A 12,570-nucleotide genomic window follows, 5' to 3' on the forward strand; every position below is an offset into this window, starting at 1 on the left:
ACAAATATAACTGTTGAGTCAACTTGTTTATGCTTCCGCATTGTGATGGACTTAACTGCATCAAAATGGAACATTTACATATTTTACCCACTTAACATACACCACATGTACATGGGGTACATACATGTATATGTGGGCTTTTGATAGTGATGAAGAACAGAAAGAGGTTTTTTTCCTTTAACAGTGATCTCCCGGTAACCATTGCCCATGGACACTTGTGTTGTTCCTTGGGGGCATTTTTTAGGCGACCTTGACCAGAAACTTATTTCTGGGTTGCTTATTGCTCGGGCAAATTTGTTATTTTTTCTTTCATGATGGAATCCAAATTGTTCTAACAATGCAAAACTCAGATGTAGATTGTGTTTATACACAGACATAGGTTTGAAGTCCCAATCCTCGTCATTCTCTGGTACCGTATGCGGTGCTCGATGATACGCCATCCGTCACAAAGTTATGCTCTGAACAGCTCCAGCTTTGTCACACAGTAGACTCCTGAACATCTGTAACTTTTGCAATCTCTATTTGTGAACAGTTTTGATCAGATAACACCATACTGGACACTTCACTCTGCTTTTTAATACTTGAAAGCGGTCAGAATGTCGCAAAAGTAAATTGCATATTTGTCACATACACGTACATTAAACACGTACACAGATTAACATAATGGTCTTGCATTCTGTAACTTACGGATGTAACTTGACTTTAAACACAATCAGGTGTTTCTGGTATTATTGTATGAATCACTGTGTTTAGATCACCTGGCAAATTATAACTCATCAGTTGTTTTGGTTGTTGACTGGTACTAACCATTATGGTGTTCCGCTGGGGAACATTAACATAATTTGCCTTGTATTTGCAAGATTTATCCCCATGCACTCTCAGAATGTTTTGTTCTGTTGTTAATCACTGTTTTTGGCCTCCATGGTTGAGAATAGCAAACATCCCTTATCTGCATAGCATTTCCTTGTGTCTCCAGATCAGGTGTCGTCACCACTTGGTGTGTCACATGCACTTTCTGAAGAGATCTTTTTATCATGGGGTTTATAACATTGCATTCAAGCAATACCAAGGGAGATGTGTTATATTTAAGTCAGAGACAGGACACGTACTTTGTACATGTATAACAAGTTATCGTATCGTGCATGCGACAAATGTTGGTAACTTGTACTGGTGAATTATTTGATGAAAATTGAATGAGTTTGTGGAACAACTGCTCTTTTTTCTCTGATATGCAAAATGTTCGTTGAATTTTAAAAGTCTTAGTGCTTGTAGTTTTGGTACAGAGAGCAATGGGTGGCTGTTTTGTGTGCTGTGCATTTTGGGTTCATGCTTAAAATGCCGTTTCCCTCTCACACAGTTTAAATAATCATGTTTTCTTTGGTCACTGTAAGTTCAGCAAGTTGAAAAGAAACTGCAGATTGTTAAAAGTAACGTTCCATTGTCACATGAACCAGCTAACAGAATCCACCCTAACCATTGGGGACAAAGAGCAGATTAATCGTGATCCACCCCAACCAGACCCTCGTCACGTTTCCTCAAAGCAGCCTGCCGCTAAAAACGAATCCAGAATTGGATTTTATTGCACTGAATAACCCCAGTGTCGCACTGTTACAGTTTAACCACTCCTGACGATATTATTCTATAGCAGACTTGTCTCAGGTATGGCATTATTAACCCCTTCGAGCCGGAGACAGCAAACGCTACGGCTCTGTGGGAGGATTAGTGCATACCACACATACATTCTATTCATCATGCACCTGCGGTTTCAATGTGGGCGTGCTGCTGAACAGGGCTTTGCATTCTGGGCATACCACAGCCCAGCAGGTGCAGTCCTAAGCGTCCCGGCGGGAAGGGATTAAAGGTTGAAATGTCAACTGTCAAGGACCACAGCCAAAGTCTTAATACAAAGTTTGACTCTGTAAAATGCTGACCCTCGGTGGTCATATAAGTTTTTGGCAACATTGCTCATCGAGTCAGTGTCGCACAGCGATATTTGCTACAATGCCCAGCCGTGACCCGCGGCCATTTGAGGGTTCCATACTCAGTCAGTCTTCATGGACTACTTTTGCCCTGAGTGTATACAAACTCAGTACGAACAGCTCAAACTTGAGGACTAGTGTAGATGTCACATGGCACTTGTACGGCATTCAGAATTTTACCAGAGCGTGATTAAATACCGGTATGCCCTCTGTGGATACGAGGCAGGGCACCCTGCGACTTGTGTTGCATGCTATGTATCCTACAGCATACAACTAAAAAAGTCCAAGACTGCTGTTGCATTTCACTTCCATTATCAGGGTTCAGATGCACCCACAGTGTACATGGCACTTGGGTGGGGAAGCAACAAAGCCCATTACATGTATCTTCGTAATCTTTATTGCCGTCAACTTACCAACTGGGTTTTGCATCTGGTTTCTACTCTGCCACAGTATTTGAATTCTGGTATTCCTAAACTGGGAAGCGATAGGCAGCTAACAAAGGTTCGAAAGTAATAGACCCATGTTGCCTTTTTAATGTTTGCTCTTTACTTTTTATTTGAATGTCCATTTGCAGGTCATACGATCAGCCGTGTGCTTCACGTGCTGGAGTTGCTAGACCGACACTGCTTCGACCGGTGCGACTCCACCAACTGCCTGGACTCACTGTACAATAAAATCTTCAACACCCCTCCAAACAAGGACGGATCAGATGTAAGTCTTCTGGGACATGTTGCTGCATTGTTTACTGCTGTGAACGTGGTATTTTAAGGCTTGGCTGGCAATCACAGAGTTCTTGGTTAATTCTCTCAGATTTTAGCTTCATTCTCGGTGAGGTTTCAGTGTTTGTCCTTGGGCAAGACATTTTATCCAAAGTTGCTACTCCTTATCAAGGACTAAATGGGTGTCTGTGAGGGAAGAGATGGATGTTGTGTTCTGTCAGCCATTTCTCCTTGAAATGGAAGCATAGACATGTGCACCCTATAGAAGGTTGGAATTGGTTTTTAACATAAAGTTGCTTGATATATCCGTGAAAAGTGACAAAATATCACTGGTCCCACAATTTATTTCCAGAGTTGTATTTGCCCGGTGAACAGGATTCACACTTACATGTACATAATATTTTACATATATGCAGTGGGTAGTTAATGGTAGACTGTTGAGATGCTTGTTTGTGGCAAAAACATACCGGTCCCATGCTACTAGCTACTGTTGGTTACATTCACTTGAGCTAACGTTGGCATGCCCAGAATGATGCAAACAATAAGTGACCGGTTAAGTGGGGCTGAAATCTTAAAAGCGTCTCAAAAGTCTCCCATTTAGATAGTCAGCTGAACAGATAAATGTAAATGGTTGGACATGTTCAGAGCCCAGCTGGGACTGCACCTTGTGTTTTTTTTTTACCTGTAACTTCATTTTTACACAACTTGGCCAAGCGTATCCGTTTTTGTTGATGCCAGTATACTTGCAAGATAGGTGGTGAGAAAATGCCTGATGACCGTAATCTTACTTTCTGTCGTATCACGGATGATAAGATTGTGTTTGAGAGGTTTTGCTTTGTTTGCGCTCCTCTTTTGTAGATGCCGCTGAGCGACGATCCTATCATCTTGCTCCTGTGCGAGTGGGCCGTGTGCTCGGAGCGCAGCGGTGAACACAGAGCCTTGGTCGTGGCCCAGCTCTTGGAGAAACGTGTCATTGACTTGGAAAGCGAGGTGAAATTTCCCTTCACACCCCCTCAAAATAAAATTACCTCTGCTGTCTGTCTCAGGCCAAAGCTTGTAGCTCTCTTGCTAACTTATTTGGACTCTGATGGTGTATCCCTTGGGTGCAGACCATGCTCCCCATGAATTATTTTGAAAACGAGGATCTTGTCCCTACCTGGTACTACATTTACTGTTACCAGTGCTACGCTCAATGTGTACAATTGACTTTAGAGAGGTATGTTGCGTTCTACATTATGTTAACGTGTAAAAGTTTGCCTGCAGGCGGTGGTGGGTTCGATTCCCTCCCATGCTGGATTTTTCACACTTGCTTCAGGAAAGTGCTGAGTGTCCAGCACTCTGACGTGACACTTGTGAAAGGTTAACCAGACGTTCAAATTGGTATCACCTGAATCCAAATTCGGCCGCCAATTATCGTGGTGAAAAATTCCCCTCAGCCAGTTACAGGTACATGTGTTTCTGTACACCCCCCCTCCCCAAAATATTCTCATTCATGGTGATTCCTCCATGCTACAGCCTGCCACCGCTATTTATCCATGGCCACCCTTTCTAAGTTGTGAACATTGAACCATTGGGATTATTCACTTGACTTGTACAGAAGGCGGAGCCGGACTTGCTGGAGGAGAAGGAATCCCTATCGACAGTCTCCCTTATGCCAGGAGCTATGCCAATGTTACAGGGCCTTCTCACACACTTCTTAGACACCCAGGCACCAGTCTATGTCGGTAAGCCTAAATTAGTAAGATGCATTGCTGTGGTGAAACATTTACATACATGCACACTGGAACTGAAAGTAGTCAATCATAGTGTTGAGATTTGGCGTATTCCAAGGTTCAGCTGATCAGTCAAAACTTTTAATTATTTTACATATAGTACTTTGTTTTCGTGGAAAAGTAAACAATAAATTTGTCTGAGATTGATCTAAGACATGGAGATCATAGTACAGCTAGAGGTGACAGGCCTAGTCGTTTACGTTAGAACAGGGTGACATTGTGTTCGCTTACGTTGCCATGTTAACACACACACGCTTATGGGCTCACACGGTTCAGTCCATAGTCGTCTACACACATGAAGCTTTAAAAAAATTTCTCTGACGTCATCAATTCAGATGCGCGACACGTCTCACGAGTGCACTTGTGTGCATTTCACGGGCACGTGTGGGTGTCCGCGAGGTACCAAGTTGTTTGTGTGTTATGCGACATTTTAAGTGCCCCGTGTCACCACTAGTTCTACTCAAGATCTCCATGAACTAAGATTAAAGTTTGAATGAAATGCTAAGTTTTTCGAGTTGAAGTGCAGTACTCACTGACCAAAAAGGAACAGCCCGGATCACATGCAGTGACTGCATATTCAGACAGAAATTGGTCCCAAGTGCTCCAAACCTGTTTGCATCTAACACACATGAGTGTGCACGCACATGCTAAGTTCCCACCAAAGGGCTATTGTTACTATGTAACATTGTTCCCGCTCAGGGCAGATAGTGCATCAGCCAATTTCACAAAATTGCGCCACAAATTTCTGCCATAGCTGCACAATATACTTACGCCCAATTTCAGGAAAAGTCAGTTAGTTGCACAATGTTTGAATTACATAAAATTTCTTTGGTGAGGACAATAACGACCATGTAATCAAGGTATAACCTAACGCAGCGTAATTAAAGGAGAAATTGACCTTGTTTTGTCCCAGATGAGAACGGCCCAATTGAGGACAGGCGAGCCTTTGCCAGCTTGGTACTTCTTTTCAGTGAGCTGATCCGCTGTGATGTCTTCTCCCACGACTCCTACATGTGTACTTTGATCTCCCGGGGCGACCTGACCACCAGCCCCTTGCCCTCAGCCAACAGCGAGCCCCCGCCCTCCAGCGAGAGGATGGAGGTGGACCCGGAGAAGAGAACGCCCTCGGAAATCAAGGAAGAGGTAGTGGAAGGTTTACATTTTGTCAGTTGCTTCAACACCAAATCTATCCAGGAACATTCTTTGAGAATGACCTCTTGCCACTTTTGCAAAGACTAATAGGATGTGATTTCTCACCTTTTTTTCTCAGATGTCAGCATTTTTCACTCAAAAATTCTCAGTTTTTAGAGAAGCAGGAATTCAGGTTTTGCTACTGTTTTGCTTTTGGTACAAAACTCGTACAACAATTGAAAGCCCTTGCATTTTACAGTGTTTTGGTGTCTCTTTTGACAACTTGTGTGCTGGATGCTTCAAGAATTTCCTTTGATCCCCTAATCTCATCCCGAATGGTGTTTTGAAGTGGTGTGTTGTCTAGTTCATAAATTATGCCCATGACAAGAATAGACTGATATGGGTATGACAATTTTCTTTTAAATTTGTTCACAATTAACGATAAAGTTTACATTAAAGTTCTTTACAAGGATGACGTGATGTAAAACTGTATGGATTCATTTTGCAGCCTAAAGATATGGATGGCATAGGAATCAAACAGGAGCAGGAGGAGAAGGAAGAGTACGATGACTCGGATGAAGACACCAAACCCAGCGGCATCCAGAAGAAGGAGTCGGTCTCCTTCCAGGAGAAGTTCCTGGAGGCCCTCCAGTCCAACAAGCTCAGCACCGAGGACTCTTTCTTTGAGGACGACAAGGACGAGCGGAAGAAGGCCCTGCGGGAAGGGGGGACCCCGTCCCCTCACCCGCCCCCACCCAAGCCCAACCGCCACCTAATGTACGCCACCCACTTCCCCCTCCCCCAAGACGAGATGTCGGCCCATGAATGTAATCAGCGGCTGGTTCTGCTATACGGCTTTGGCAAGGCCCGGGACGAAGCCCGCCACACTGCTCGGCGCATCCAGCGGGAGACCCTGCGGGCCCTGGGTAGCAAAAAGGAAACCACACCAGGAAAGAGTGACAGCAAGGCCAAGCACGTCAAAGCTGAAGGCCAGCCCGTCAGTTTCGAACATGTCCTGGAGCGCTACCGGACGCTGTCCTACTTCGACCAGCATGCCGTGACGGCAGCCTGTGCATCCCACGTCCTGGAGCAGGTCCAAAGCTGCACGCAGGGCTCACTAGACAACCTGCCGTCTGTTGAGCAGATCACTCTGGTCTTTGAACTGATGGAGAATGCCCTGAACATACACGCCCTCTTGGAGTTTTCAGTACAGCTACTGAATTACATGAGCATTGTCGAGGCAGAGCTGACGCAGAAATCATCCCCCCTGGCTGGGAACTACACTCCTAACCTCTGCCTGTCCATCGTGGCTGTGCTGCGGAGATACCAGGCATGTTTGCTGGTGTCCCAGGAGCAAACGGCCACCGTCTTTGAGCTGTAAGTTCATTTGCCTTAGACTGCTTAATGTAGTTGGGCTCAACAAAAGACAAGATGCTACCACTGTTGGTCAGTAAGGAAAGACTGTTCCCACTGCTTGTTGGTCTGTGATTCCGTAGGCTTCACACCTTGTGGAGATTCAACAGAATCCACTTGGTGAGATGCTGTTGGATTCAAATGTAGGCTTCACAGGACGGTAACCCTCAATCCATTTTTGAACGCTGGCCAACGTATGTTTATCACTCAGAGCAATTCACAATACCGCTAAACCTTTATTGAAATGCAAAAGAGTCAACATAATGTGGCCCTGTTACATAGTGATCATGCACGACTCCAAACCACAACTAGATCTTGCATTCCACGCCGCTTTTCACTACATGAGGTGCTGCAGTCATTCAAGAACGTCTTCAATTTGTCAACTTGCACCAATCTTGCTGAATGTCTGTTGTCTTGATAGCTTGATAGGTGGGAAAGCATGGGTTGTTAATACTGATGTCAACCAATGAGCCAGATATTAACCCATTTGGTATTAAATTATTTTGGGCGCACTGCTTTGCATATCGTCCCCATTGGAGACATTGTAATGACTAACAGTATTTCTTGGACTTTTGGTTATCAGTGAGGAAATTTTTTCTGTTGTTATTTTCGGATAGATTATGTGGCATAGTGAAGCATGTCACTAATGTGACGGTGTGCTCTTCAGCCGAGCGCTGCATCCTTGCCTATCTGTATGAACTATACACATCCTGCAGCCACGTCAAGGTAATTGATGCAACTTGGCTTTCTTGTTACAGTGTCCTCAAGAAGTTTCATTACAATCCGTCAATTCAGTATTTCAGTGGCATAAGGCGATACGACCTAACTATACCCGACATCAAATGAGCTTGAATGTGTTCACTGCGTGTAAGTGAGCGACCACACTGATCGGTTCCATCACGCATATATTTGCATAATAATTATCTCAAATGAACCTTGACACACTTAATGTTGTGCACAGATTACTAAACCAAGTGATGGCTTTTTTACATACAGAGGAATGTTATCTTCAGACTCCTTTCATCCCGTATGTTTGTTTTATCGTTTTTGGTCTCCCTGGACTGTCCCGATTTACTTCTTCTTCTCCCGTCAATTCTTTGCCACCTAGGCCAAGTTTTCAGACATGTTCAGCAGTGTTGCCTCCAAGGTCAAGCAGACGTTGTACACCAGCGTGCACCCTTCTGAGTCCAACCCGCTCTGGAACCCCAAATTCATGCAGGAGTACATTCAGAACCCAAGGTCAGACTCGGCAGAGTTTAGAACCCACACCACCCAAAGAACAAGCAGAGAAATGGTTGATCAGGGAAATGTCTTTGTTTCGATCCAGTGCTTATTTTGAGAATTCGTAGAGTTGAGTGTGCAGTAAGAGTTTTTTTGTTTTTTTTTTTGATGCTGTAACTATTTTCCGAATTTCTGGATGAAACTTCTTGTTTTTGAAGCATTTTATGTCCAGTCAAACAGAAATACATGTACTGTAAACTTCTTGATGATGATGATGAAACATTTATTTCAGTGCTGTCATTCTTTACAGTGTAACCAAACATGTTCACATTACTGAACCCTAACCCCCAAGGGTTGCTGGCCCTAACCTTCCCCATTCACACAAAGTTAAACACCCATATGGGACTTTGTGCACAGAGGCTGTTTGACTTTGTTTTTCCGAGGTATGCCAAACCCAGTGCAAAAGCCAGCTGTTATGGGCCTACCAGACCTATCCCCACCGAATTAAACACTTTACTACTATTTAATTCTGTGTGGTTGGGGAAGGTTAGGGTTAAGTACTGAATATATCAGGCTATTAAATGGAGTAACATTACATAACATAGGATTATACATTTGATTAAATTAGATGGCAACATTTAGGTTTAAGGTTAAGCAGGAACGCTTTTGTATTGAGAGATATGATGCCCTCAAATAGGAAATGTATGGTGTCACTATCCCCTCAGTCAGTGGATATGACGTGATGAAACCAAAGGTAGAGTGGCCGTGTTGCAGTTGCGTGCCCTCTGCTAGATATTACGAGTCTATGTTGATTTTAATTATGGGTTTTCCACTTACTCGACGTATATATATTTATAAATACCGTATATTCAGTACTTTGTCAGGTGTAAGCTTGTGAATTTTTTCACAAGCTCTCGGACAAAGCTCTGAGTGAACAGTGTTTATAAATGTATGCATCGGGTAAAGGGCAAAACCTGTAATTAAAATCTCTCCAATGCAAAGTACATGTACATCTTGAAAAGCAGTCTATGTTGGTTGCCGCAGCCAGTTTCCATAGAAACAACTATTTCAAAGATGGATTTACATCTCCCCAGCACAAATCCATCTTTGAAATAGTTGTTTGCCATACCCGCTGCTACATCTGATTCAAACCAGCCAGTCGACACCGGCAAGGTCGGTGGTCGAGTGGTTAAGACGTCTGCACTAGTAAGCAGGAGGTCGTGGGTTCGAGTCCCACCCGAGTACGCTTGTGGTTTTTTTCCCAAGCTTTACACTCGGTATACTGAGTTAACCACTTCGGACTGGGGCATTTTTCAACATTGAGGATGCTGGGCCGGCATGACTATCATTTTTCCGTTTTCAAAATCCTTCAACAATTCATCATTCCATTTAACAGTCGTTTATAGCCGCACAGAGTAATCTTCAGGCACTACTCTAAATTGACAGGTGACCTTCATTGACGCCCAAATATTTCAGCCAGGCCTGCAGCCTTGTAAACAGAGCCCAGATTGTGCGGTGTTATACAGCTGTCTTTTGTTCACGAACCTGGCTCCGTGCACTGCTGACCTCTTTTCAATAGGGGCCAGAGTAGCATGCAGCGGTGCTGTGTGGCTCATCGCTGCGGTGGTGGAGAGCTTTTGTCCCCGGTGGTAATCCGCTTGCTCTAAATACCCCAAACCCTGGTATACGGTTTCAAAATAACGCTGGATTATCACCACTTTTGAGAGTGAAAAATGCCGGTCATGCCCAGCAGCCTGGTCTTTTGTTCGGAGTACGGTCTTTTGTTACAGGGCCCTGTTTCCTTTGTCCGAGTTCGGAGACCCCGGCCACACATATAAACCATACGGCTCCGATCCCGGAGTCCCTGGCTGGTAGTGGTTAAAATACACGTCGGGCAGGGCAAAAATCCAAAATTAAGGCAAAGAAACATACAATTACACACACCACCATTTAATTAGCAATCCCTTGGACTTAAATCTTCTCAGTTTCTCAGGTGCTTTGTGGTATATAGTGACTTGTGTTGTGCCGTTCTATATCTAAAGGGATCTGCAGTTTCACCACACTTCATTGGGCAAACAACTGAATGAGAGCTCAACGGACCGTTACAGCTTTGTGTGCAATGTCCTGCTCTACATATGCAGCCCCACAGACGTGCAAATGTAAGTTCAGCTCTGCAGCCTGGCAGAGTGTGAAAAGGAGCTATCAGCTCAGAAAAAACATTGTGTAGAAGACACATAAGAAGCCACATATCACGCAATTTACATTGTTCGCAAAGGAGAAACAGTGGTTGGATTGTCAGTAAATGTGATGGATCCTTCCAGAACCAGGCTGAAGTGGGTAACTTCGTTTCCCTGAAGAAGTGGGACTTCTATGGATAGTTAAGTTCGTGGAAGTTCCACAGCTGTCATTCTTTGTAATTACCAAAGCTATTTGCAGACAGAATGTAGTCCTTGGATCACTTTGAAGTATGAAAATAAAGTGGGGGAGATTAATTGTCGAACAGCGTAGGTTGCCTACTTCAGCCTGACTTGGAATTGTGGGTCACAGTGTTGTTGAAAGTCACAGAAGAGTGCCGCACAGTTGTTGTGACATGACTCAAAAAATGAGCTCACAGCAGTTATTTACTTTGGAACTGCAAGTTTTTAAGGTAAATTGCCTTTCTGTGTATGGATCTTTAGTTTATGAATATGTATACTCGTGCGTTATCTCCAGATTTTGGCTTGTTTCCTTTTAGTATATCTTGAAAGGTTGGATACCTGGAAAGGTGACGGTTTTTGTGAAGCTTTTATTTCCAAAATGCTGTGTTCACCAGAAAAAGACAACTTTTCTGTGTTTTTAGAATTTTGAGAAAAAAAAAAGTTTTAAACAGGTCCTGCAAACAGTTATTTTCCACTTTTTGATTCAAAAGTTGTTGGTTAGTTAAATCTTCTTTCCCTGTTCTTTAAGCAGGCTTAATGCAGTCAGGATGAGATTCTAAAAGATATCAAAATGTCCCTTATCACATTTTGGAGATTAACTCGTCATACGTTCAGTGCATTTGATTTTCTTTTTTCTTTTTTGGTTAACAGGTTGAATGACCTGTCCATCATGTGCGCCGAGCTGACCTCCTGCTGCAGCGCGCTGAGCTCAGAATGGCTGGGCGTGCTCAAGGCCCTCTGCTGCTCTTCCAACCCCAGCTGTGGCTTCAACGACATCCTCTGCCAAGTTGACGTGAGTCGGTGGCACAATTTTTTTCCCCGGGGAGGGGGTGCGGGGGATGATTTTGGACTAGAGTGAGGAGACAAGGTGTGGATGGTGAAACCTATTTTGTCCCGAAAGGAGCAAATACAGAGCAAAAGAAAATGGAAATTTAGTTTTAAAAGTGGTACTTCTAAGATTATCAAAGGAATAGGGCAAATAGAACGAAATGCAGAATTTACTTTTGCAGACAAAACTCCATATGGTTGGCATACTTTTGCATACTCTCTGCAGTCAGACTTTTATTGTCTTAAGTTATGGACAAAAACTAAAGTCGCAGGTGAAATGCTGACCACTCTGAAGAGTGGCCTATTGACATCGATTTATTGTTATACTCATGGTACATTCAACAGTAAAATATTGAATAGCCTAGGGCTTCCTAGAATCAATCCTATATGAAAGGATTGTCGCTGCATAAGAACCGTTACACCACTTATCACTGCTTAAAATGTGCCGTCATTGGCTACAGAGCAACATGAGATCTTCATAGTTGGAACCTTAGACCTTTCTTTCAGTATTCCAATATAATCACGTTCTTATTTATTTATTACTATTAATTAAAGAACACCTGTTGGGAACGCTGTGTTGTTTCAAGAATTGTGCTGATTTTTCGGCAGCGCACATTGCCAGGTGTATGATTGGATCCCACAAAATGACACCCCACAAAATGAGACTCGTAATGCTAGCTTGGGTCATTTTCCTACAGCACGCATTGCCAGGTGTATGATTGGATCCCACTAAATGGTAATCGCAGTGTTCGCTTGGGTCATTTTCCACAGCACGCATTGCCAGGTGTATGATTGGATCCCACTAAATGGTAATCGCAGTGTTCGCTTGGGTCATTTTCCTACAGCACGCATTGCCAGGTGTATGATTGGATCCCACTAAATGGTAATCGCAGTGTTCGCTTGGGTCATTTTCCTACAGCACGCATTGCCAGGTGTATGATTGGATCCCACTAAATGGTAATCGCAGTGTTCGCTTGGGTCATTTTTCCACAGCACGCATTGCCAGGTGTATGATTGGATCCCACAAAATGAGACTCGTAGTGTTCGCTTGGGTCACAGGTTGTGTTGAAAAGAAACTGAAATAACTGAG

General features: G+C 43.6%; 1 protein-coding gene across 7 annotated transcripts in view; it reads left to right on the top strand.

Annotated features, from left to right (window-relative positions):
* The window catches only part of LOC110985351 (mediator of RNA polymerase II transcription subunit 12-like protein), a 50,696-nt gene that overhangs the window by 14,145 nt on the left and 23,981 nt on the right, over nt 1-12,570 (top strand). For all 7 annotated transcript variants that reach the window (XM_087146081.1, XM_087146084.1, XM_087146082.1 and 4 more), the window contains 9 exons: nt 2,554-2,690; nt 3,557-3,688; nt 4,296-4,422; nt 5,384-5,613; nt 6,110-6,978; nt 7,632-7,740; nt 8,123-8,253; nt 10,278-10,394; nt 11,304-11,445. In XM_087146081.1, coding sequence (XP_087002207.1) covers nt 2,554-2,690; nt 3,557-3,688; nt 4,296-4,422; nt 5,384-5,613; nt 6,110-6,978; nt 7,632-7,740; nt 8,123-8,253; nt 10,278-10,394; nt 11,304-11,445 — 1,994 coding nt within the window. The remainder of the gene's footprint in view (nt 1-2,553; nt 2,691-3,556; nt 3,689-4,295; nt 4,423-5,383; nt 5,614-6,109; nt 6,979-7,631; nt 7,741-8,122; nt 8,254-10,277; nt 10,395-11,303; nt 11,446-12,570) is intronic.

Source organism: Acanthaster planci, linkage group LG14 (genome assembly GCF_054643075.1).
Source record: "Acanthaster planci isolate LZ-2023a linkage group LG14, COTS_SCS, whole genome shotgun sequence".
NCBI lineage: Eukaryota > Metazoa > Echinodermata > Asteroidea > Valvatida > Acanthasteridae > Acanthaster > Acanthaster planci.